This window comes from Lissotriton helveticus, chromosome 3_1 (assembly GCF_964261635.1).
Source record: "Lissotriton helveticus chromosome 3_1, aLisHel1.1, whole genome shotgun sequence".
In the NCBI taxonomy this organism is placed as follows: Eukaryota; Metazoa; Chordata; class Amphibia; order Caudata; family Salamandridae; genus Lissotriton; species Lissotriton helveticus.
Genome location: NC_136061.1, coordinates 1755578991 through 1755606424, shown reverse-complemented (window position 1 = coordinate 1755606424; position 27434 = coordinate 1755578991). Strand labels below are relative to the sequence as shown.

At 47.1% G+C, this 27434-nt stretch overlaps 1 protein-coding gene across 1 annotated transcript in view; it reads right to left on the bottom strand.

The window, feature by feature from the left end:
• Window positions 1–24187, bottom strand: part of LOC144823766 (peptide methionine sulfoxide reductase MsrA-like) — a 193854-nt gene extending 169667 nt beyond the window's left edge. The window contains exon 1 of the mRNA XM_078682578.1: window positions 23745–24187. Within this exon, the coding sequence (XP_078538704.1) occupies window positions 23745–23817 (73 nt within the window). The 5' untranslated portion in view covers window positions 23818–24187. The remainder of the gene's footprint in view (window positions 1–23744) is intronic.
• Between the last annotated feature and the right edge of the window lie 3247 nt (window positions 24188–27434).

Below are 27434 nucleotides of genomic sequence, written 5' to 3'. Positions count from 1 at the left end.
CAAATGTCATGTGATGGGAGTATATCGACTTCATGAGGAAGTGAACAACAATTCATTGATAATAAAGTTGTGTTGAAGCTCAACGATGGGATATCGAAATGCAAAACAAAAACGTATTGTAGCAAGGGGCAACGTGAGACATAAATGTGTTAATCATAAACGAAACATATTACCACATGCATGAAGAAAAACATTATAAATTAGATGCAGCTAAAGTTGAGTAAACATGAAATCAAAGAAGTTGCGGTAGATTATAACTTTTGATGAGGAACACAGAATAAGTTTTTAGTCAATGTAGGGTTCAAGTGACCATATGTTATAGAAAGCAAGAATATTCTATCCGATCATTTAACCCCAAGGGATGGGTAGAGTTCAATTTTTTAATCCAAAAATATTCAGCCCTTAGTCTTTGTTTGACGGGATCCCTGTCCCGGAACTGCGGAATGGTCTCCAAAACCATAAAACGTAGTTGCGAAATTTGGTGTCTTGCTTCATTCCAATGGCTGGCTACTGTAGATTTCTTGTTTGCTAGATTTCTTGTTTCAGGGAACTTCTGCCCGCAGTCCGGAAGAATGTGTCAAAGTGGAGTCTCGTAAAATTAGGAATTTTCAGGATTGAGTCATCTATTATCGTATTTTTAAGGAGTCCGAGAAAAGGCGAGAAGTCTAGCCATTAGAGGTATCGGAGCGGGACTCAAAAAGAAGGTCCAGGTATTCCAATCCAATACCTGAGTTCAAAGTAACGGCGTCCCATGTGGTTGGCATTTTAGGATGTTGGTTTCACAAAACTTGTCCTTTAACATACCCCTTTCTCTGCAAACACAAACTGCCTTTGATGCCCATCGCCCACCATACCTTATGCTTACACATAGGAATTGCTTTACATTAAAGAGTTCAGGATACATCACAAGATACTTCAGTCTGTACCTGTGTTAAGGTAATGGGGTCACCTTTACTACTGCAAGTAAAGACAGTACATCTAAAGTGTAAATCCCATGCAGTCAGCAACTACAAGACTCGGCTATTACTCAGTCATTACACACTAATTGTTCACACCAGCTTCATCCAGATACTCATACCACACTGTCTTAATGCTTTACGTCATGGGGTGGCTCTGAGATCCTGCAAGCAGAAATCGTCCAAGATGGTAGCCATATACTTCTCCTCTTCATCTAAACCTATGTCCTTTTGGGTGTAGTTCCCTCCTGACACCTTGACGTTTACCTCTTTGGCCAAACCCCTTGGTGTTCTCTTCAGCGCTTCTAAGCGCATGTAATTATTTATTAACCCTACTGCTGAGATGTGTGATGACAGAATTGACTTTGTCCTAATTCACCTTTCCTAGCCTGCCTTCTGTTCCAGAAGATGGATATTAACTCTTTTTAACCTATGTGAAAAAGTATGACTGAGCCAGGAGAGTGCGTTATAGATTGTGACGGGCTTTAAAGTAAAGTTAACAGTAGTGACAGTGTATGGCTAGCAAGTAAGTTCAATACAATATTTAGGACGATGATAAAGAGAACTTCAGACAGTGATTCAGTTAAAAATGTTTTAGGTGTCTGCATGGCGAGAGACAAAACTTCCCAAAAAGAAGTTGACAGCAGTGCTTGAAATGTAAATATGGAAGCACGGGTACTTGCTGTCTCCAAGTCCCTGTTTGCCACTGAGAAGTGCCGATACTCTCCCATTAAAAACAATGCAGCTCTGCTGAGAAGTGCCAGTACTACTCTTTTTAAATGAGAAAAGTGCAGGTACGCAATGTCTGACACTACCTCTTCAATTAAAGCGCTAGATTATAGTATATTTCCAGGTTTGGCTCCAGTTGTAGAACCTAAGTAGTATTCTTAAACTTGCTGGCTCCGTTTATTTAGCTTAGACATGACAGAACTTGGAAAACTTTGAAGCGGATATGCTGAATTAATTTACATTATTCCAAATTGTCCTCGTTAAACATTATATGTTGGGACCATTAAGTCTATTGTGTTAATATGTCAGTTTCATCTATGTTTTGTTTTCTTTTTTATGCTTTATCTTACGTAGAGACAGTAAGAGATTCACCAAAAATACGACCAGAACCAATGGCTAATTCCTCTCTGGGTTCACAATCACCTTCTCTGATCAGGACTCTTGCCTGTGACATGGTATCTACAATAATGTGAAGTTGTCAGTCATACGTCTGGCCATTGAGGGTTTCAGTTACAAAAAAATGACAGCGCGATGCCGCAGGCCATTTTTTTACACCAAGCTGTATCATTTTAAAAGCAGAGGGATGTGTTGTATTAACAACAATATAACGCATCTGTGTGCTTTCCCCTGCGCTGGCGCATAATAAGCTGCCACGCGCCAGTGCAGGCACCCTTGCGTCATGTTGCAAGGGTGCCTGCATTGCGGGGATGATTGTTTTTGTGCAGAAACTAACACCTTCATGCACAAAAACAATAATTGATGGCGTTTTCCTCTTTCTATGCATGCTACAGAATGCAGTGCACATTGAAAGAGAAAAAAACTAGGAGAAATAATAGTATTTCTCCTCGTTGTGCCACTCCTACACCTCCCCATGGCAGATTCCCAGCTTTAAAAAACTTTGTAAATCTGGGAATGTGTCAGGTTCCATGAATGTTGCAGGGGACTGCTCACACCAACCCCCATGGAACGCCCCTTTCACTCAGAGTAATGTGTGGAGGGGGGCCATATTTTCAAGGCCATGAAAAGTCACGCAGGGTAACTTTACGTGGCCTTGTATGTATGGTCAGGCCCATTGCGCTCCCAGTGCTAAAAAAAGTGACACACTTGCGGCGCAATGGCCTTGTAAATGAGGCCCAAAGTGTATATATTAAGAGACTGTGGAATAACAAGCAATGGGCATCACTTAAAAGAAATAATAACAGCTAAATAAGAGAATGCACAATGTTCAAAGCCAAGCTTTAAAAACAATACATATATATATTCCACAAAGAGAGCAATTTGTGCACCAACACATTAATACATTAACAATTATACAGTCTGTATCCAAGATTTGTTGCTCAAGTCGTCTTTTATTGATCAGGAATATCAAGCAACATATAGGGTAGACCAGCCAACGTGTTTCATCCCAAGAGATGGACTTCTTCAGGGCTGTAAATTGACAAATATATACTTACATAAATATACACGTATAAAAAAAACATTAAAAAGTCTTTGACTCACAAGTGACCGACACACAATTAGTTTGTGAAAGGACTAGCAGAACATAGATACATTCTGCCAGAGGATTTAACAACCATTATTGTCCCATTTAGTAGGACCCTAGAAACGACCCATCAAGAAAAATGAATGAATAAATATACAAAAAACAATCCTATGAGAGACCTATAGATACAGAGGCAAAACTGAGTCAATACAAGCTGTTCCACTTTAGACCTATTATACCTTTGTTGTAAAAAGTGAGGAAAACAGAGGAAAACGAGAAAAAAAAACTAAACAAAAAAAGAAAACCACGGTCGAGAAAGTACCACAACCAAGGAAGCATGCTATACAATCCTGTCTTATATATACAAGCTTGGAGAAGGTGATCAAAGTAATACCTAGTGAGAAAGAAAAAAGAGTGCAAAAAGAGAACGAAGTGTGTCCTTGGACCTGAAGAGAACAACGTCATGTCTCAGCCAAAAGTTGAGTGACAAAGAATAATATATGATAAAAAGATGTTAGTCATGCAGGGGTGGTTATCCAAAAAGCCCCTCCCGGGAAGATGGAACCCAGGACATGCAAAGGTGCCCAAAGCCAAGAGCACTTCATTACCCACCAGAGCGGTTTCGTTCTAAGCGATGGGTCAATATATCTGTGGCCGAAGTAGATAACTGAAGATCGGACAGCTCAATCAATCTGATAATAATCTATTAAAAAGAATATTTAAGAAGAGTGATGTTTCTAACATACATCTTTATTAGTAAGTTGGACTATTTAGTGACTATTTGGTGATAGTAGTGCCATGAAATGACAAAGTCCACTCACTTAAAATAGTTGTAAACAACTATATTCAAGGATCAGTTGCTTGGTGTATACAATGCATCCAGAAGAGATAAAATGTCCTTAATCCAAGTGTGGTTGGCACAATTCAAGAGACGATATGTCAATCAATTCCTAAAATAAACACTGTTCAGCACCTAAATAACAAGGATCAAAGATAAAAATCCATCTTGACAGCCCGTCCTAGATATGAGACTTCAGATATAATAAAATAAGAACTATCGATAGTTATCAAAGGATTTAACCATATAGTTTCCCGTGGGGTGTGTGTACATGGCTATGAATCTTCTGACATATATAAAGAGTATGTAACATCACATCTCTAGAATCCATAAAGGTTGGACACTGAAAAAGGGAATCCAAAAAACGACTTGATAGCAAGTATCCAAAAAACGACTTGATAGCAAGCTAAAGAAAATTCTGTAATCCAAAACTCGAACAAACTTAAACAACGGCAAGTTCCAGAATCCAAAACTGGACGAGACATGAAAAAGGGACATACTAGACTGTAAAAAACATAAAACCCAATCAAACAATAGGTCATTCTGGAATGCCAAGCAGGATTCAAGAAAAACAGGCATTTTAGAATTCACAACCCAACCAGATACCATCAAATAAAATGTTATACTAGAATCCAAAACTCAACCAATCATCATCAAAAGAAAAGCTAGTCCGAAATCCAAAAACGGACCGATATCTAGAAAAGGATATATCAATAATCCAAAACCCAACCAGACATTAAGTAAAAGGGCATTCAGGAATCCGATACTAATTCAGATATTCAGCAAAGGGACATACTTGAATCTGAAACCAAACCAGATTTCATCAACGAAGATCATGATCAAACATATGAACATTCTGGAATTTGAAACTCAACTTGGGTTGCTAAATACGTGTCACACATCTGAGTACCGAAATGCTTCGGGCATGCAACTAAGATGTGTTATGTTCAAACATTAACCAAAGATTGTTGAAAAAAGTTTATGATACAGTGTATATGTGAATACGTTGTGTTTATATAATATAATGATATTGATTTAAAACATGTGATTTAAAAACATGATCTTTCTGATGTGTCTATGAAATTAAAAGAATGTAAAGCAATTGAAAAATTAGCATTGAGTTTGAATAGAGTTTAAGGTGTGATATAACACCATGTGAACAGTGCGTGACTGGACTATCTATTGTGGCTAGTCCTAACTACAGTTTATCCAAGGAGTGACAACCCTTATCAGTCACTGCACCAGTAGATTAAAGAGGTTTGAGTTTAATTGAATTTGGAGTGCTCCCCGCGCACACCCCCAATAGCATTCAATTATTTGTCAACTAAGTGGGGTAGCACCCAGCCAACAAAATGCAGTTTGATCAAATAACAGGAATTACGGACAACAGAGCTACAACATTGGCATATACATCTGATCAAGCGTATGAAATATACTCATGAATTCAGGAGGTACGCACGAAAGATGGCCATGGGAGCTCAATCAGTCAACAACTTAAACAACTAGAATACCTGACCCGTCGTCAGTTGAACCAGAAAATGCACGCATCCACTCTCGTGCAATATCACAAAGCTAAAAGGATTCCTAGAGGCTTGAGATTAGCCATTAAAACAATGCTGTTCCGTTTCAATTTGAACGCGAAATTTATGGAGAAGTGGTATAGTATTTTAAATAAATGCTCACTGGATCTTATCCTCCTAATAATTGAAGAATTGTCCAAAACCATATGGGAGTTAGAAGAAGAGATCAATACCCTTAAAACAGAATTGGAAACTAGGTTGGAAACCAACACGTGGCAAATTAACTTGGAAGGATTAAATAAAAAACTGGATAAATACAGCAGAGAACTACAGGAAGGAAAATTAAGAAAATATAAACGTGACACAATCGACTACAAATTAAATGAGGTCTATACGTGGGCGGACATTTACACACGCAGGAGGTTTGACCCTAAAAAAACCACAACAACTACTCACTCATCAGAGGAAAGCCTGGTCAGGGATAAAGACACCTCAATCAGTAGAGGACCAGTTCATCTTAACACACAAGCAGTGACAGTCACCACGGGCTCAGTAGAAGTAGAACCAACCAGCAGCAGAGTTGCTTTTTTATCCCAGGTACAGAACAAAGGGCTACAACCAACGCAACAGCCAGGAGTATCAGGCGGAACCACCCAACATGGAGAGGAAGCAGCAGGCAAATCACTGAAAAGCGGAAGAACAGTGGTCTAATAATAAACATTTCATCTACAGAGTTGTCATGTCATCAACTTAAGGTTCTCAACAAAGGACTGACGTTTGTACCAACTACGAAAGCCAATGAGATTGTTACGGAGGCGGCCCTTTACCGATTCATGAGAACTTTGCGATTACGCCATTTTTTCACCAATGTAGTTGATTCAACCACTCAAGGCACACAAGACCAAGGGGGACGATTTAACCCTAAAAGCACATACCAACCACCAGTATCACACAAAATAATTGATACGTTTGAAATCATGGTGAAAAAGGATATAGAGGCATTAGACTTTAAGAAAGGAAAACAACAGAATTTAACAAAATTTGAACTACATACTTTACAAAATCTAGCAAATAACCAAGACCTGACAATTCATCCCGCGGACAAAGGAGGAGCAAAAGTGGTGATGGATACTCACTATTACAGGAAAAAAGTTGATGAGCATGTTCTGGATGCAAACACATACCTCCTATTGGAGAAGGAACCAACCATTCAAATGCTCAACGAATTACTACAAGAAGCATTTAATCAAGGATGGATAGATGACAAAACTCGAGCATACCTCACCACCACATATCCCAGATGCCCTAAGCTGTACATGATCCCGAAAGTACATAAAAATCCAATTGATCCTCCATTCAGACCCATCGTCTCGGGGTGTGGGTCAGTATTTGACCCCCTCACACAAGGGAAAATACCACATAGCATTACATACCCATGGACATCAAACAATCAATACATATACATGGCGGTTTGTTTATAGGCAGTTTTGGTTGTAGCTATTGGAATTCGGTTGAAAAGTATTCGTGGCCGAGTGCTGGCTGTTAGTTTACCGAGGTTTACTATTGAGTATTATCAAAGTGAGCTCTTTCGCAAGTATAGATACTTTTCCAATTCAGCAATCGATTTAGATATCTAGGAGGTCTAAATAACGTTTTGATAAAATACAACCAATTTTTTTAATTCAGCACAGACAGTCGACAGTTATTATTGATTTTATCACACACCAATATGGCGTCCACGGCGGTATCTGGAAACTAGTGAGCTTCGGAAGTAGTCCGTTTTTTACTATCACACACGAAGATGACGTATAATAGATGCGTACGAGTAATGCGGCTGAACGTCAATCCCGGTGAAGTTTGGTGATATCAGAAGTTCGTTAACGCAGCGTATTGAGGTAGGAAAGACATCAGAGACAGTTTACCGATTGCCAGCATATCAATAATATCGGATCAGAAGACTCATGGAGGTTTCTTGTTTTTATTCTGCAGATTTTCGAAAAGAACATACTACAGGTATGAGTCTGCATACGATAAGATAAAGTCATGCCCATTGAGCGTTTGTTAAACAGCTGACACGTTTACAATGTTTTTATCGTTTTTAGGGCTCGGGCCTACGCCTCCACGAAGTGGGAGGCGGAGCTTGCGAGCTCTTATGTGTTCAATGCAGAAAGGGGTCCAGGCTGGCACATTCCTTAGTTTTTTATGGCATCTGCCTAGTGATTCGTCTTCGCTGTGCTGTGTATTTAGTAGCGTTGACGTGATAGGCTATAAGTAATTTACGCGTGCCCGATGTGGCATATTCTGTGTGAGAACGAGCACGGCAGAGTGATTAATCTTAATTAGGAGCTGTCAGAGTGGCCGTGTAATGCAATCCAGATGGTGCGAGCGCTGCATAAAGTGTTCGGAAACGCGCAGAAGAATACATAAATCCTCAATTACCAGCTGTCCGAGGTGCCGGTAATTGAAGGCAGATGGTGGTGGGAGCGTGTGCACTGCTGTGTTTTTTTCCCTTCAGCTCTGGGCGCGCGCATGAACAGCCGGGCAGCAATGTAGAGAATCACATGCATCAGATCTGATGCGTAGTGCAGAGGCGTAGTGCAGAGGCGTAGTGCGTAGTGCAGAGGCGTAGTGCGTAGTGCAGAGGCGTAGTGCGTAGTGCAGAGGCGTAGTTCGTAGTGCAGAGGCGTAGTGCGTAGTGCGTAGTGCAGAGGCGTAGTGCGTAGTGCAGAGTGCAGAGGCGTAGTGCGTAGTGCAGAGGCGTAGTGCGTAGTGCAGAGGCATAGTGCGTAGTGCAGAGGCGTAGTGCGTAGTGCAGAGGCGTAGTGCAGAGGCGTAGTGCGTAGTGCAGAGGCGTAGTGCAGAGTGCAGAGGCGTAGTGCAGAGGCGTAGTGCGTAGTGCAGAGGCGTAGTGTGTAGTGCAGAGGCGTAGTGCGTAGTGCAGAGGCGTAGTGCGTAGTGCAGAGGCATAGTGCGTAGTGCAGAGGCGTAGTGCGTAGTGCAGAGGCGTAGTGCGTAGTGCAGAGGCGTAGTGCGTAGTGCAGAGGCATAGTGCGTAGTGCGTAGTGCAGAGGCGTAGTGCGTAGTGCAGAGGCGTAGTGCGTAGTGCAGAGGCGTAGTGCGTAGTGCAGAGGCGTAGTGCGTAGTGCAGAGGCGTAGTGCAGAGGCGCAGTGCGTAGTGCAGAGGCGTGGTGCGTAGTGCAGAGGCGTGGTGCGTAGTGCAGAGGCGTAGTGCAGAGGCGTAGTGCGTAGTGCAGAGGCGTAGTGCAGAGGCGTAGTGCGTAGTGCAGAGTGCGTAGTGCAGAGTGCGTAGTGCGTAGTGCAGAGGCGTAGTGCAGAGGCATAGTGCGTAGTGCAGAGGCGTAGTGCAGAGGCGTAGTGCAGAGGTGTAGTGCAGAGGCGTAGTGCAGAGGCGTAGTGCAGAGGCATAGTGCAGAGTGCAGAGGCATAGTGCGTAGTGCAGAGGCGTAGTGCGTAGTGCAGAGGCGTAGTGCGTAGTGCAGAAGCGTAGTGCGTAGTGCAGAGTGCAGAGGCGTAGTGCGTAGTGCAGAGGCGTAGTGCGTAGTGCAGAGGCGTAGTGCGTAGTGCAGAGGCGTAGTGCGTAGTGCAGAGGCGTAGTGCGTAGTGCAGAGTGCAGAGGCGTAGTGCAGAGGCGTAGTGCATAGTGCAGAGGCGTAGTGCGTAGTGCAGAGGCGTAGTGCGTAGTGCAGAGTGCGTAGTGCAGAGGCGTAGTGCGTAGTGCAGAGGCGTAGTGCGTAGTGCAGAGGCGTAGTGCAGAGGCGTAGTGCGTAGTGCAGAGGCGTAGTGCAGAGGCGTAGTGCGTAGTGCAGAGGCGTAGTGCGTAGTGCGTAGTGCAGAGGCGTAGTGCGTAGTGCAGAGGCGTAGTGCGTAGTGCATAGTGCAGAGGTGTAGTGCGTAGTGCAGAGGCGTAGTGCGTAGTGCAGAGGCGTAGTGCGTAGTGCAGAGTGCAGAGGCGTAGTGCAGAGGCGTAGTGCGTAGTGCAGAGGCGTAGGGCGTAGTGCGTAGTGCAGAGGCGTAGTGCGTAGTGCAGAGGCGTAGTGCATAGTGCAGAGGCGTAGTGCGTAGTGCAGAGGCGTAGTGCGTAGTGCAGAGGCGTGGTGCGTAGTGCAGAGGCGTGGTGCGTAGTGCAGAGGCGTAGTGCGTAGTGCAGAGTGCAGAGGCGTAGTGCGTAGTGCAGAGGCGTAGTGCAGAGTGCAGAGGCATAGTGCGTAGTGCAGAGGCGTAGTGCAGAGGCGTAGTGCGTAGTGCAGAGTGCAGAGGCGTAGTGCGTAGTGCAGAGGCGTAGTGCGTAGTGCAGAGGCGTAGTGCGTAGTGCAGAGGCGTAGTGCATAGTGCAGAGGCGTAGTGCACAGTGCAGAGGCGTGGTGCGTAGTGCAGAGGCGTAGTGCAGAGGCGTAGTGCGTAGTGCAGAGTGCAGAGGCGTAGTGCAGAGGCATAGTGCATAGTGCAGAGTGCAGAGGCGTAGTGCGTAGTGCAGAGGCATAGTGTGTAGTGCAGAGTGCAGAGGCGTAGTGCGTAGTGCAGAGGCGTAGGGCGTAGTGCATAGTGCAGAGGCGTAGTGCGTAGTGCAGAGGCGTAGTGCGTAGTGCAGAGGCGTGGTGCGTAGTGCAGAGGCGTGGTGCGTAGTGCAGAGGCGTGGTGCGTAGTGCAGAGGCGTAGTGCAGAGGCGTAGTGCAGAGTGCAGAGGCGTAGTGCGTAGTGCGTAGTGCAGAGGCGTAGTGCGTAGTGCAGAGGCGTAGTGCGTAGTGCAGAGGCGTAGTGTGTAGTGCAGAGGCGTAGTGCGTAGTGCAGAGGCGTAGTGCAGAGGCGTAGTGCATAGTGCAGAATCGTGGTGCGTAGTACAGAGGCGTAGTGCAGAGGCGTAGTGCGTAGTGCAGAGGCGTAGTGCGTAGTGCAGAGGCGTAGTGCAGAGGCGTAGTGCGTAGTGCGTAGTGCAGAGTGCGTAGTGCAGAGGCGTAGTGCGTAGTGCAGAGGCGTAGTGCAAAGGCGTAGTGCGTAGTGCAGAGGCGTAGTGCGTAGTGCAGAGGTGTAGTGCAGAGGCGTAGTGCGTAGTGCAGAGTAGTGCAGAGTGCAGAGGCGTAGTGCGTAGTGCAGAGGCATAGTGCGTAGTGCAGAGGCGTAGTGCATAGTGCAGAGGCATAGTGCAGAGTGCAGAGGCGTAGTGCAGAGTGCAGAGGCATAGTGCAGAGTGCAGAGGCGTAGTGCGTAGTGCGTAGTGCAGAGGCGTAGTGTGTCGTGCAGAGGCATAGTGCAGAGTGCGTAGTGCAGAGGCGTAGTGCGTAGTGCAGAGGCGTAGTGCGTAGTGCAGAGGCGTAGTGCGTAGTGCAGAGGCGTAGTGCGTAGTGCAGAGGCGTAGTGCGTAGTGCAGAGTGCAGAGGCATGCGTAGTGCAGAGGCGTAGTGCGTAGTGCAGAGGCGTAGTGCGTAGTGCAGAGGCGTAGTGCGTAGTGCAGAGGCGTAGTGCGTAGTGCAGAGGCGTAGTGCGTAGTGCAGAGGCGTAGTGCAGAGTGCAGAGTGCAGAGGCGTAGTGCGTAGTGCAGAGGCGTAGGGCGTAGTGCATAGTGCAGAGGCGTAGTGCGTAGTGCAGAGGCGTAGTGCGTAGTGCAGAGGCATAGTGCGTAGTGCAGAGGCGTAGTGCGTAGTGCAGAGGCATAGTGCGTAGTGCAGAGGCGTGGTGCGTAGTGCAGAGGCGTAGTGCGTAGTGCAGAGGCGTAGTGCAGAGGCGTAGTACGTAGTGCAGAGGCGTAGTGCAGAGTGCAGAGGCGTAGTGCGTAGTGCAGAGGCGTAGGGCGTAGTGCGTAGTGCAGAGGCGTAGTGCGTAGTGCAGAGGCGTAGTGCGTAGTGCAGAGGCGTAGTGCGTAGTGCAGAGGCGTAGTGCGTAGTGCAGAGGCATAGTGCGTAGTGCAGAGGCGTGGTGCGTAGTGCAGAGGCATAGTGCAGAGGCGTAGTGCGTAATGCAGAGGCGTAGTGCAGAGGCGTAGTGCGTAGTGCAGAGTGCGTAGTGCAGAGGCGTAGTGCGTAGTACAGAGGCGTAGTGCAGAGGCGTAGTGCGTAGTGCAGAGGCGTAGTGCGTAGTGCAGAGGCGTAGTGCGTAGTGCAGAGGCGTAGTGCGTAGTGCAGAGGCATAGTGCGTAGTGCAGAGGCATAGTGCGTAGTGCAGAGGCGTAGTGCAGAGTGCAGAGGCGTAGTGCAGAGTGCAGAGGCGTAGTGCGTAGTGCAGAGTGCAGAGGCGTAGTGCGTAGTGCAGAGGCGTAGTGCGTAGTGCAGAGGCGTAGTGCAGAGGCGTAGTGCGTAGTGCAGAGGCGTAGTGCGTAGTGCAGAGGCGTAGTGCAGAGTGCAGAGTGCAGAGGCGTAGTGCGTAGTGCAGAGGCGTAGTGCGTAGTGCAGAGGCGTAGTGCGTAGTGCAGAGGCGTAGTGCGTAGTGCAGAGGCATAGTGCAGAGGCGTAGTGCGTAGTGCAGAGGCGTAGTGCGTAGTGCAGAGTGCAGAGGCGTAGTGCGTAGTGCAGAGGCGTAGGGCGTAGTGCGTAGTGCAGAGGCATAGTGCGTAGTGCAGAGGCGTAGTGCGTAGTGCAGAGGCGTAGTGCGTAGTGCAGAGGCGTAGTGCGTAGTGCAGAGGCATAGTGTGTAGTGCAGAGGCGTGGTGCGTAGTGCAGAGGCGTAGTGCAGAGGCGTAGGGCGTAGTGCAGAGTGCGTAGTGCAGAGGCGTAGTGCGTAGTGCAGAGGCGTAGTGCAGAGGCGTAGTGCAGAGGCGTAGTGCGTAGTGCAGAGGCGTAGTGTGTAGTGCAGAGGCGTAGTGCAGAGGCATAGTGCAGAGTGCAGAGGCGTAGTGCGTAGTGCAGAGGCGTAGTGCGTAGTGTGTAGTGCAGAGGCATAGTGCGTAGTGCAGAGGCGTAGTGCGTAGTGCAGAGGCGTAGTGCAGAGTGCAGAGGTGTAGTGCGTAGTGCAGAGTGCAGAGGCGTAGTGCAGAGTGCAGAGTGCAGAGGCGTAGTGTGTAGTGCAGAGGCGTAGTGCAGAGTGCAGAGGCGTAGTGCGTAGTGCAGAGTGCAGAGGCGTAGTGCAGAGGCGTAGTACGTAGTGCAGAGGCGTAGTGCGTAGTGCAGAGGCGTAGTGCGTAGTGCAGAGGCGTAGTGCAGAGGCGTAGTGCGTAGTGCAGAGGCGTAGTGCAGAGGCGTAGTGCAGAGGCGTAGTGCAGAGGCGTAGTGCAGAGGCGTAGTGTCTAGTGCGTAGTGCAGAGGCGTAGTGTCTAGTGCGTAGTGCAGAGGCGTAGTGCGTAGTGCAGAGGCGTAGTGCAGAGGCGTAGTGCGTAGTCCGTAGTGCAGAGGCGTAGTGCGTAGTGCAGAGGCGTAGTGCAGAGTGGTAGTGCGTAGTGCAGAGGCGTAGTGCGTAGTGCAGAGGCGTAGTGCATAGTGCAGAGTGGTAGTGCAGAGGCGTAGTGCAGAGTGGTAGTGCGTAGTGCAGAGGCGTAGTGCGGAGTGGTAGTGCAGAGGCGTAGTGCAGAGGCGTAGTGCGTAGTGCAGAGGCGCAGTGCGTAGTGCAGAGGCGTAGTGTGTAGTGCAGAGGCGTAGTGCGTAGTGCATAGTGCAGAGGCGTAGTGCGTAGTGCAGAGGCGTAGTGCGTAGTGCAGAGGCGTAGTGCGTAGAGCAGAGACGTAATGCGTAGTGCAGAGGCATAGTGCGTAGTGCAGAGGCGTAGTGCGTAGTGCAGAGGCATAGTGCGTAGTGCAGAGGCGTGGTGCGTAGTGCAGAGGCGTAGTGCGTAGTGCAGAGGCGTAGTGCAGAGGCGTAGTACGTAGTGCAGAGGCGTAGTGCAGAGTGCAGAGGCGTAGTGCGTAGTGCAGAGGCGTAGGGCGTAGTGCGTAGTGCAGAGGCGTAGTGCGTAGTGCAGAGGCGTAGTGCGTAGTGCAGAGGCGTAGTGCGCAGTGCAGAGGCGTAGTGCGTAGTGCAGAGGCATAGTGCGTAGTGCAGAGGCGTGGTGCGTAGTGCAGAGGCATAGTGCAGAGGCGTAGTGCGTAATGCAGAGGCGTAGTGCAGAGGCGTAGTGCGTAGTGCAGAGTGCGTAGTGCAGAGGCGTAGTGCGTAGTACAGAGGCGTAGTGCAGAGGCGTAGTGCGTAGTGCAGAGGCGTAGTGCGTAGTGCAGAGGCGTAGTGCGTAGTGCAGAGGCGTAGTGCGTAGTGCAGAGGCATAGTGCGTAGTGCAGAGGCATAGTGCGTAGTGCAGAGGCGTAGTGCAGAGTGCAGAGGCGTAGTGCAGAGTGCAGAGGCGTAGTGCGTAGTGCAGAGTGCAGAGGCGTAGTGCGTAGTGCAGAGGCGTAGTGCGTAGTGCAGAGGCGTAGTGCAGAGGCGTAGTGCGTAGTGCAGAGGCGTAGTGCGTAGTGCAGAGGCGTAGTGCAGAGTGCAGAGTGCAGAGGCGTAGTGCGTAGTGCAGAGGCGTAGTGCGTAGTGCAGAGGCGTAGTGCGTAGTGCAGAGGCGTAGTGCGTAGTGCAGAGGCGTAGTGCAGAGGCGTAGTGCGTAGTGCAGAGGCGTAGTGCGTAGTGCAGAGTGCAGAGGCGTAGTGCGTAGTGCAGAGGCGTAGGGCGTAGTGCGTAGTGCAGAGGCATAGTGCGTAGTGCAGAGGCGTAGTGCGTAGTGCAGAGGCGTAGTGCGTAGTGCAGAGGCGTAGTGCGTAGTGCAGAGGCATAGTGTGTAGTGCAGAGGCGTGGTGCGTAGTGCAGAGGCGTAGTGCAGAGGCGTAGTGCGTAGGGCGTAGTGCAGAGTGCGTAGTGCAGAGGCGTAGTGCAGAGGCGTAGTGCAGAGGCGTAGTGCGTAGTGCAGAGGCGTAGTGTGTAGTGCAGAGGCGTAGTGCAGAGGCATAGTGCAGAGTGCAGAGGCGTAGTGCGTAGTGCAGAGGCGTAGTGCGTAGTGTGTAGTGCAGAGGCATAGTGCGTAGTGCAGAGGCGTAGTGCGTAGTGCAGAGGCGTAGTGCAGAGTGCAGAGGTGTAGTGCGTAGTGCAGAGTGCAGAGGCGTAGTGCAGAGTGCAGAGTGCAGAGGCGTAGTGTGTAGTGCAGAGGCGTAGTGCAGAGTGCAGAGGCGTAGTGCGTAGTGCAGAGTGCAGAGGCGTAGTGCAGAGGCGTAGTACGTAGTGCAGAGGCGTAGTGCGTAGTGCAGAGGCGTAGTGCGTAGTGCAGAGGCGTAGTGCAGAGGCGTAGTGCGTAGTGCAGAGGCGTAGTGCAGAGGCGTAGTGCAGAGGCGTAGTGCAGAGGCGTAGTGCAGAGGCGTAGTGTCTAGTGCGTAGTGCAGAGGCGTAGTGTCTAGTGCGTAGTGCAGAGGCGTAGTGCGTAGTGCAGAGGCGTAGTGCAGAGGCGTAGTGCGTAGTCCGTAGTGCAGAGGCGTAGTGCGTAGTGCAGAGGCGTAGTGCAGAGTGGTAGTGCGTAGTGCAGAGGCGTAGTGCGTAGTGCAGAGGCGTAGTGCATAGTGCAGAGTGGTAGTGCAGAGGCGTAGTGCAGAGTGGTAGTGCGTAGTGCAGAGGCGTAGTGCGGAGTGGTAGTGCAGAGGCGTAGTGCAGAGGCGTAGTGCGTAGTGCAGAGGCGCAGTGCGTAGTGCAGAGGCGTAGTGTGTAGTGCAGAGGCGTAGTGCGTAGTGCATAGTGCAGAGGCGTAGTGCGTAGTGCAGAGGCGTAGTGCGTAGTGCAGAGGCGTAGTGCGTAGAGCAGAGACGTAATGCGTAGTGCAGAGGCGTAGTGCGTAGTGCAGAGGCGTAGTGCATAGTGCAGAGGCGTGGTGCGTAGTGCAGAGGCGTGGTGCGTGGTGCAGAGGTGTAGTGCAGAGGCGTAGTGCGTAGTGCAGAGGCGTAGTGCGTAGTGCAGAGGCGTAGTGCGTAGTGCAGAGGCGTAGTGCAGAGGTGTAGTGCGTAGTGCAGAGTGCGTAGTGCAGAGGCGTAGTGCAGAGGCGTAGTGTGTAGTGCAGAGGCGTAGTGCGTAGTGCAGAGGCGTAGTGCGTAGTGCAGAGGCGTAGTGCGTAGTGCAGAGGCATAGTGCGTAGTGCAGAGGCGTAGTGCGTAGTGCAGAGTGGTAGTGCGTAGTGCAGAGTGGCACTGCAGAGTGCAGAGTGGCATTGCGGAGTGCAGAGTGGCAGTGCAGAGTGCAGAGTGGCAGTGCAGAGTGCAGAGTGGCAGTGCGTAGTGCAGAGTGGCAGTGCAGAGTGGCAGTGCGTAGTGCAGAGTGGCAGTGCAGAGTGGTAGTGCGTAGTGCAGAGTGCAGAGTGGTAGTGCGTAGTGCAGAGTGGCAGTGCAGAGTGGTAGTGCGTAGTGCAGAGTGGCAGTGCAGAGTGGTAGTGCGTAGTGCAGAGTGGTAGTGCGTAATGGTAGTGCGTAGTGCAGAGTGGCAGTGCAGAGTGGCAGTGCAGAGTGGTAGTGCGTAGTGCAGAGTGGCAGTGCGTAGTGCAGAGTGGCAGTGCAGAGTGGTAGTGCACTGCAATGCATATCTACAGGCTAGCGATGACAGCGATGACAGTGCATATCTACAGGCTAGTGAAGCCAATGCATATCTACAGGCTAGCGATGACAGTGCATATCTACATGCTAGTGATGACAGAGCATATCTACAGGCTAGCGATGACAGTGCATATCTACAGGCTAGCGATGATAATGCATATCTACAGGCTAGCGACGACAGCGCATATCTACAGGATAGCAATGACAGCGCATATCTACAGGCTAGCCATGACAGTGCATATCTACAGGCTAGCGATGACGGTGCATACCTACAGGCTAGTGAAGCCAATGCATATCTACAGGCTAGCGATGACAGTGCATATCTACAGGCTAGCGATGACAGAGCATATCTACAGGCTAGCGATGACAGCGCATATCTACAGGCTAGCGATGACAGTGCATAACTACAGGCTAGTGAAGCAAATGCATATCTACAGGTTAGCGATGACAGTGCATATCTACAGGCTAGCGATGACGGTGCATATCTACAGGCTAGTGAAGCCAATGCATATCTACAGGCTAGCGATGACAGTGCATATCTACATGCTAGCGATGACAGAGCATATCTACAGGCTAGCGATGACAGTGCATATCTACAGGCTAGCGATGATAATGCATATCTACAGGATAGCAATGACAGCGCATATCTACAGGCTAGCGATGACAGTGCATATCTACAGGCTAGCGATGACGGTGCATACCTACAGGCTAGTGACGCCAATGCATATCTACAGGCTAGCGATGACAGTGCATATCTACAGGCTAGCGATGACAGTGCATACACTCACAAGGAGACCACAGGCAGCTGAGGTGCAATCTTCTCCCACTCACAAGAACGACATCACAGGCAGCAGCAGTGCAAGCTTCTTACACTCACAAGGAGACCACAGGCAGCAGAGGTGCAAGCTTCTCACACTTACAAGAAGGACATCACAGGCAAGTGGTGCAATATTCGCACACTCACAAGGAGATCACTGGCAGTACACACCACATGAACACACTCCATAACACATAGCAACAATACATTGGCATTTACAATGCCATTAGCTCAAACTCAAATAAATCCGAGCCCGATTGCATTTCTAATGCTTGTTTAGGTTGAGGTTAACACTCTACGTTGACAGGTATGAGATGTGGCAACATCAATTTAACACCGTGATTTCATTGTATAGTCAGCGATGAATAGACCATTTGGTTCCATATAAATATCACATAGCAGTTGTTTATTTTTGATTTCAGTACTCCCCGTTGGTACTACTGTGAACATACTGGTAAGAAACCCTTTACATCAATAAAAAAAAGTCACTATTCACATAAATAGGCGTAGCTAATAGAAACAAGTCTTACTTAGGTCTTCTCTTTATTACAGACGGATTACACAACTTATCAACTCAAGTGATTACAGGTATGACTACACATATTACACCAAGAAACAACATCAGCACTCATGGGTACATACAACATTTTAAAAAAAAAATGTTTAAATAAATTTTATTTTCTCTTAGAGTGGCCCCTGAAGAAGGTACCATCTGAGTATTGAAATGCATCGGGCATGCAACTAAGATGTGTTATGTTTAAACATTAACCAAAGATTGTTGAAAAAAGTTTATGATACAGTGTATATGTGAATACGTTGTGTTTATATAATATAATGATATTGATTTAAAACATGTGATTTAAAAGCATGATCTTTCTGATGTGTCTAAGAAATTAAAAGAATGTAAAGCAATTGAAAAATTACCATTGAGTTTGAATAGAGTTTAAGGTGTGATATAACACCATGTGAACAGTGCGTGACTGGACTATCTATTGTGGCTAGTCCTAACTACACATCAAGATCTCATCAAACAACAATATATACTATAATGCATAACCCAACCACACAACAGCAAACAAAGGGACATACTAATTTTAAAAGCCTAACCCGACATTGTCGAACAAAGGGACGTTCCGAAACTGATACTCCGGTCACACATCATAAATAATATGACATTGAAGATCATAAATTCCAGCCAAATGTCATCAAAGAGGTACATTATGGGATCCAAACCTTGAAACATCAAAGAAAGGGACATTCTGGAGCCCTTGGTGTTAGTGAGACAATATTGGGTCAAATGGAGTACATACCTTCATTGGACTGGTCCCTTTAAGCCAGTATTGTATCGTGGTGTGACCCATAATGTATTTTAGTACCTGACTCAACTGAGAGTTGCAGACCAGTACAACCACTACACAAAAATCTGCTCCAGAATCTACCATTGAGTGCACAATTGACACTCCACGAGGAGCCGGGTAGAATGAGAAGTTGGTGCATGTGGTTTAAAAGGCTGGCACTCGTGGGTTGTGTGAGAAGCCAGCAGTATTGGATAGCGGGAACGTTCTCAAGGGTGAGCTGTGAGAGGAGTGATCATTGGTGGCCAGAGGTTTGCACTGGTGAGTAATGTGGGGAGTTGGCTCTGACATGCAATGAGGGAAGCTAGCACTGGTGAAAGTGTGAGAAGCTGTCATTGTTTACGATAGGAGGAGATGACACAAACTGACAGGGTGATGAGCTAACCAAACTGGCAAGTGTGATGAGTTGACCTTGGTGGTCAGTGTGAGGATCTGACATTGGTGTGTAAGTGGTCAGCAAGCGCTGTAACTTAGGGCCCTGCAGTCCCTGAGGTGTAGGGGGGACCCAACACTGCAAGGGTCCCTTTCATCCTAAAACCAATGAATATCTGTGAGATATGGGAGACTCAGTGGCCCCTCATCACATTCTGCAGGGGGATCTTAGTGCATAATGCTCTCAATTCAACACTTTTCACAAACACCAGCCCAACAGCCTAAAAAAGCACCAAAAAGTGGTTATGCAGTGCTTGCTGCACAAGAGAATGTTCAGCTCTTGTGAATGGCATACAGTTTGTGACTCAAACCTTCATCAGAAACGTGAGGACCTGCAGGATGGCCTGGGAATTTGGCTGTTTTCGAGTGTGTGTATCCCAACGAGTATGAGAATCAACCCAGGTCAGTCACTCATTTGCTGCCATTTTTTCAGGTAAAAAGCACACTCCAGTATAGCTTGCCCGTGAAATGTAATCCATTAATCCATGGGACATGTAGGAAAAGCACAAACTCCATATAATATATGTATCAGTGGGGATGAATTCAAATGTTTCAAGAATGACCATCCAGTGATCCCGGTCATTTATTTCATCCCCAAGATCCTCAAGGACGCTGTTAAACCACCTGGGAGGCCAATAATTTTGGCGCGAAACAGTATAATGGAGAACACATCGAGGTATGTAGATTACTTCTTGCAAGAACATGTTAAACAATTACCCTCTTACATAGAAGATACCAGTGACTTTTTAAGAAAGATGGAGGATATAATATAGCAAGAAGACTACATCCTCATCACCCTAGATGTCAATGCATTATATACCAGCATACATCATTGTGATGGCATCAAGGCAGTGGAATACTTCCTGAGCAAGAAACCTATTGGCATGCTGAATCACAATAAGATGTTATTGAATATGATTTTAACATGCTTAACTAACAATTTTTTTCTTGTCAATAACCAAGTTTTTCAGCAAATGAGAGGAGTTGTGATGGGGACCTGCTTCTCCCCTAGTTATGCCTGTCTCCATATGGGACTATCGGAGGAGCAGGTCCTATCAACAAATTTGCACATATTTTGGCCAACAATGTAATCAGATGGTATCGTTACATTGATGATGTGTTCCTTGTTTGGAGGGATAATGAAAAGGAAGCTCTTAAATTCATTGAGCAGATCAATGACAATGATCTAAACCTGCATTTTGTGTCTCATGTCAGCAAAGAGACAGTTAATTTCTTGGATGTGGAGGTGTATATCAGTCAGGGAAAACTGGAGACAAACTTACACCGTAAACCAACAGCAGGCGACACTGTGCCCCACGCTACGAGTCACCACCCGGAACACTTGATTCGCAGTATTCCCTTCAGGGAAATGCTGTGAATCAGGCATATCTGTAGCGTGGATGCAGAATGTGCCGTAGCCCAAACCGAAAGTAAGAAAAGATTCCTGGCTAGGGGCTATTCGGTAGATATTCTTGGCAAGGCCATTAGAAAAATGAGCCTAATATCTAGAACTATGGCACTAACCCCCAAGAATGTAAGGGAACCCCAAGATATTTCAACAGTAGCTACTGACCCACCGCGTTTGATTCTAACCTACAACATCGCGCACTGCGTAAATTAATTAATAAGAATTGGGTTGTGGTGCGTAACGATTCAACAATAGGTGAAACACTCATGAACTCACCCAACATTACATGAGCGATATGTTGGTCAAGAGTAGCCTTGAGATCACATTGGCCAAATCATGGCTACAGAGTGTGAAGGGCTTTGTCAGATGTCCAGCATGCAAAGCATGCAAGTATGGCAAAAGCAGAACAACATATAACAGCCCTTTTCATGATGTTCCCGAGACCATATCCAGGAGGTTCATGTGCAAGACAGAATTTGCTGTATATGTGCTGGAATGTTCGTGTGGTCTGCAATATGTGGGTAGCACTAAGTTGCATGTTCACAAGCGGATACTCCAACACATGAGGGCAATCAATAACAGCGATACGGCATATCCAGTTACCAGACATTTTAAAGAGGTTCATAACACCTGCCTCGATCATTTTAGCTACTTCGTGGTGGACACTGTTCCACCACTTAGATGCGGGGGCAACCGTGAGGCATTGCTTAGGAGACTGGAGACCAAATACATCCTGGAACTAGATACAAAGGTGCCCAATGGGCTCAATTCCAGTGAAGATTTATACCCTTGCTTATGAAAAATGAAATAGGATCACTTATGTATATTATTGCAGTATAATGATCTTTTAACATCTATCAAACACCTCCTCATGACATTAAATGTTATGTAAAATATGCTTTTTAAACACGTTTTCTGATATCATATATTTATCACATTTGAACTGGCACTTTCTTTAATTTTAACTACGAGTCACAGTTATAGTCTATTCAGACCTTCAGTGTTATCAGGATTTGCAAATTAGAGCCATAGGAAAGACAAGGAACTAATGTAGCATTCTTGCAAATAGTAACTACCTAGTGGTCATGTAATCATGTGTAGGCTGCTATGGGCCTTTTTACTTTAAGGACGTTCATGACTCTGTAATTTAGACCATTTATTATACATGTTTACTGATCTGCTCATTTGCACAATTATGACAATGTTATATCATGTATAAATAATGTATGTATATGGTGGATTAGACATATGCTTTGATTTGACGATTTAGACCAACAATCCTCATTTAAGAGGTTTACGGTTGGACCACTTGGGCTCTATATGCTTGGCATAAGGTCGCAATCAAATAGGGACGCATGTATTTAGTCATACCTATGCCAACATATGTCCCCTACCAGAGTCACTAGTATGTACTCTAGAATGTCCATGAATAGAACGCTCATATTTTATGAGCGGGCTGTAAATGTATTTTAAAGTGTACATGAATTAATGCACAATTTTAAATCATATTTATTGAGCCCATTTGCACATGCAGCATGACTTTTTGCACAGCTAGTGAGCTACTTCTCATTTATGAAAGTATCCGCTCTGGATTGATTGCAATTTTGAACCAATGTTTAAAACTTTGTTATAGGTTTTAATACATGAGTTTATATCTTCATAGTGGCCGCAAGTCTAAATAACTCGCATCATGTCTTTACAAGTAAAACAGATGAATTTTGAGTAAATAGTTTAATAATGTTTTAATATGTTCATGATTGAATGCAAATTTTAAAGGATATATTTATTTACCTATTTTGCACAGAAGGTAGCGTCTTGTATAGTTAGCACGTCATTTCGCAATTGCGAGCGTGTTTTTTCTATGTCTATTTAACAGTGGGCTCGCTCGCAGTCACGTGTTACAATCACGGTCACTTTAAATGCATGGTCACTCCTCATGGGGTCATGTGATCAAGGCTTTTCTGGGGATGAAACGCGTCATAGCGGCAGTGCTGGGTTAAGAAATAAAAAACTTTGCACTAAGCTTTGGGTCTGTACCGTCCTTTCAGCAAGATTGAATTTCCGCGGCGGAATTTGTGTGCATATGTGTGTGTGTGTGTACATATATATATATATATATATGAATGCTCCAAAGTTGCCCCCAGGACAAAGACGCACTCTGCATTTGTGTCTCGAATATTCGTCACAGTCAAAGCTGGAACAGCATGCCGATCGGCGTTTAACAGCAGACTGAAAGTTCGATGCCTGACGCGTTTCTGTGCTTTAATGCACGTCTTCAGAGGCAAGACAGTCTTAGTGCGGTGCTGACACACCCCCCATTTTTAAATTCATGCCCTCCAATGGGTTTCTCAGAATATTCACGCTGCATTATATATATATATTTTTTTTTTTTTTTTTTTTTTTGTCGAGTTGGAGGGGAGAGGGACTAAAAGCACCGAATAAAGCATTTTCAGCTTTACATCCTGACTCCGAGTGTGCCTCTTATATCGTTAGCAGACTATCTTGCTTGCTAAGTAAAGGAATATATATATATATATATATATATATGTAGGTGCTTTCAGCCATCCCACTTCATCCATTGGTTTGCTGTTGTGCCCTTCACATATTTCTTCCAACCACAAGAGCACACAGTATGGAGCAGTGGGTCAGACCACATCTTCCAGTGGCACACTTCACGGTGAGTGAGGCACTCTTTTCTTTCACATGGATAAAATATGCACAAAAAGTACTACCTTTCAGTGCCAGAAACAACAGTAGAAAAGACTACTTTTTGAGACATCCTCCAATTTTTTTTTCGCCATTTCTTTTTTTTATTGACGAAAGGTAGCCCCACAACAATAAAGGTATGCAAAAAACATGGAAAAACGAAACAATCATTGACAAAATTAAAAGGCTGGCAGCCAACGCCAGACTCTTTGGCTTTCTCACTACTTGTATTGCATTCCTTGCATTCTAGTATCAGTGCTGCTCAGAGGCTGCTGCCGCCTATCTAAGGTGGTAGGTAGGGTGGCTGGAGGGGAGGGGAGTTGGGGAATAAAATAAAAATAAAAAAACATACCTGCTAATCCTCTCCTGCCTACACTGCCGGCTGCCTCCTTGCTCATTTCGTCCGGCCTCAAAAGGATGGGCCTCAAAGCACAGGCTCCCCACCCAATCCAGACGCTGTTCTCATGCTATGAAGCAGTGCCAGGATTGGTCTCAGCAGCCTCGTTTGCGGCTCTCACAGTGCCTCGGAACCTGTGTCTTTTCTCCAACCCAGTTGTGCAGCCAGCTTGGTTGGAGAAACATAAGTGCGCATGTCTGTTTGGCCAGCCTAAGACTCCAGCCAAACTGCCAGGCGCACAAGTGCACACTACTCCTCCTCCCTCGCCAGCCCTGCCCTGTACGAATTGCTTGCACTCCATCTCCATCTCTGCTCAGACAGCGATAAATAAGATGATAATAACATTGTGTTTTTATCACTTTATTTGTCATCTGCTGGCTCTAGGCAGTGGGGCGACGCTCCTCCATTTATCCATGAAGGGCAGTGCAAAACGGAAAATGCCTGTCTGGATATAAACGTGCACCCCACTTGGTTAACTTGAGGTCATTGTCACCAAATTGTGGTGCCTTGGACAAAAGTCAGTTGTGCAATCTTCCTAAATCGGTATAGTGGTTGAAACTGGTGAATACACTAAGTGCTAGCTACGTAGAAACTGGCCTGAAATGACCCATCCTTACCTGCCACCTGTAGCTTCTCTGCGCGGCCGGGCAGCGCCTCCTCCTTCGTGGGCAGGACGGTTTTGCTGGGCATGTTTACTGGTTAGGACGCGTGGGTTGGCTTCTGAGCGCTATGAGGAGCGTGTTAGCCGCACTGCTTTGGTGGAAATGAGCACCGCGCGCTTTTATAGCTGGTCCCGTGAGTCAGGCAGTCACCGCAGAGGGCGGGCCCGCGTGGTCCACCGTGCGGAACACGAGGGTGAGGGGAGCTCTGGTCAGGACTGGAGGCCGGTCCTGGCCTGGGCCCAGAACGCTGACTCCGAGCCGAGCCGGGTGCAGAGCCCCTCCCCTGCCGGTACAGCCTGCAGGGTAGTGTACGCGCTGAGGAGGGGTTCTCCACGGGAGCTCAAAGTTCTGCGGAGGAGTTTCGGAGCAAGAGCCAACGTTCTTGTTTATTCCTTCGGACTTTGCCACTCTTGCTCCCCGTGCCATGCTTAACCCACACCGCGTGCACGTCGGTGTCTTCCTAAGCTGTTTCTCTTCCGTATCCTCGCTCCAAACTAACTCATAGCTCATTGAGTCAGCTTATGCACAGCAAAACACTGTCAACATCTGTACAGCGCCTTCTCCTTTTCCTAAAGCATCGTAGTGCTCTCTTTGGCTGGACGCACCCTTTGAAAGATTGTGAGACTTCCATTTTATTTGTATTTATTTTTGCAGTTTTACTTAGCACGAACTCGGACCAGCGGCATTGAAGCGCTATTACATGGGCACCAGTTACGTTACACAAGGTCAAATTATTTTTTTCGGCACGGGGAAATTAAATAATTGGCCCAGAATCTCTCCCCGTTATCTAGCTATCACTTGTTAAGCGTCTGGTACAGTTATGGCTTCTGTAGGTTAATGTGCAAATTGGATGATTATGATCCGGCTAAAGTTCTTTCTGTGAGTCCACACAAAAAGGGAGGTGCACTTGATAGGAGCGACAACTTTATGATCCAAAAGTTCTTCTTTTTATTTACTCTTGTTTAAAAGCCAGCACACAGCCAACGAGTTTCGTTCCCTCGTGCCACGGGAACTTCGTCAGGGCTGTAATAATTATAAAGACCAACATAAATATACATATAATACCATAAATATACAAACTTTTGTGAACAATACAAAACATTGATAGAACAAATGACCCAACACACAATACAACAAGCATTTGCAATGCAATAGGTCTCGCAGTTGTTAAAGTTTGAGCCATTGGCATTGTAAATGGCCCTGCCTTTTATTTATGTGTTGGTTTTTAAAACGTAAATAAAAGGCATTGTCAATTACAATGCCAATAGGTTAAAGTCTCGCAAATGCGAGACCTATTGCATTGCAAATGCTTTTTTATCTTGAAAGAGCAGCACAGTACTCGTAATTACAGCAAAGGCACCACAGAACTAACTTGATGTATTAGAACGAATATGTGTATGTGCCTGAGGAGCAGTGAACTTAAGCAGCTAAAGTGTCGAGGACCGGCCCTCGACCCCCCCCCCGTGGAAGGAGATTTGTGTACCACTAAAACATTAGCTAGTTGTTTTTGGTGTTTTCTGTCTGCAGCTCTGCAGACAAAAAGCTCATAAATAACACTGTTAGGAGATGCCATGACAGAGAGGTGTGGGAGGTGGGCTAGCATGCACAGGGAAGAAAACATACATTCCAATTTTTTTAAAATTACAAGATAACAATGGGAAAACACAGAGGGGGTGACCAAATACAAACAAGCATTTGCAATGCAATAGGTCTCGCATTAGGAAAGTTTGAGCTATTGGTCTTATAAGTGACAATTTTTTTATTTATGTGTTGGTTTTGAAAATAGCTAAATTAATAGCTTTGTCATTTACAATGCCAATAGTTATAACTTTCGCAAATGTGACACCTATAACCTGGGGTTGCGCTGAGTGATGCTGTGGTGGTGCTGAGTGGTGCTGTGGTGGTGCTGAGTGATGCTGTGGTAGTGCTGAGTGATGCTGTGGTGGTGCTGAGTGGTGCTGTGGTCGTGCTGAGTGGTGCTGTGGTGGTGCTGAGTGGTGCTGTGGTGGTGCTGAGTGGTGCTGTGGTGGTGCTGAGTGATGCTGTGGTGGCGTTGAGTGATGCTGTGGTGGTGCTGAGTGGTGCTGTGGTGGTGCTGAGTGATAATGTGGTGGTGCTGAGTGATAATGTGGTGGTGCTGAGTGATAATGTGGTGGTGCTGAGTGGTGCTGTGATAGTGCTGAGTGGTGCTGTGGTGGTGCTGAGTGGTGCTGAGTGATAATGTGGTGGTGCGGAGTGATAATGTGAAGGTGCTGAGTGGTGCTGTGGTGGTGCTGAGTGATGCTGTGGTAGTGCTGAGTGATGCTGGGGTGGTGCTGAGTGGTGCTGTGGTGGTGCTGTGTGATGCTGTGGTGGTGCTGAGTGGTGTTGTAGTGGTGCTGAGTGATAATGTGGTGGTGCTGAGTGATAATGTGGTGGTGCTGAGTGATGCTAGGGTAGCGCTGAGTGATGATGTGGTGGTGCTGAGTGATGCTGGGGTGGCGCTGAGTGGTGCTGTGGTGGTGCTGAGTGATGCTGGGGTGGCGCTGTGTTGGCGCTGTGTTGGTGCTGAGTGGTGCTGTGGTGGTGCTGAGTGGTGCTGTGGTGGTGCTGAGTGATAATGTGGTGGTGCTGAGTGATAATGTGGTGGTGCTGAGTGATGCTGGGGTAGCGCTGAGTGATGATGTGGTGATGCTGAGTGGTGCTGAGTGGTGCTGTGGTGGTGCTGAGTGATGCTGGGGTAGCGCTGAGTGATGATGTGGTGGTGCTGAGTGAACCTTTTGAGGGGGCCCCACAGGGGTGCCTCGACACATTGTACTGGGGGGCTGCCATTAATTTTCTGGTTTTGAAGTCAGAAAGTTAAACAAATACTTGTACAATTTCACCTGAGAAAGAGTGGCACAAGACCACGTGTCTGTTTACTTCAGTATTGTGAATGGCAGCTGAGATAATTTCAGGGGTTCAGGACAGGCGTGTCTGGTTGTGCACGTGTGACCACTGCCAGTTTCTTTTTTCTTTTCCAACCTGGCAGAGAGAAATGATCATACATTTGTGTCCTCGTGTCGGTTGAATTTACAGCCCCCCCCTCGTGTACATAAAACTTTCCTTATGATTCGCATTGAGGCAAGGGAATTCTTAAGAGTGCTTGTGTGCAAGAAACAGCACAGACGGACCAGGGAACAGGACGCCATTACGTCAAAATGTCGGAGTCTTAAGAGCCCTTGTGAGCACATGCCATGACACATAGACCAGGGTGCAGGGCGCCATGATGCCCTTGTGTGCACAACTCGGCACAAATGGAGCTCATAAACAGCGAATCGTAAGAGTCCTTGGGTGCAAGAGCCAGACTGTCATAATGAGGGAGTCTTAAAAGCCCATGTGTGCACAAGTCAGCACAGAAGAACCAGGGTGCGGAGCGTATTGATACCCTTGTGTGCACTGCGCAGCACAGATGGAACAGGATGTAGGACGTCATGGTGTCATAATGCTGGAGTACTGCTCCGGTGCACAGAGCCAGCCCAGATGGTGTAATGATGCAGGAGTGTTGTTCATGTGCGCACTGGCCGGCACAGAGGCAACACTGTGCAAAAAGTCATGCTTTTATCATGCATTCGTCTTTGTGTTGGCAGGCTAGCAGAGTTTGACCCGGGTGCAGTAAGTAATGCT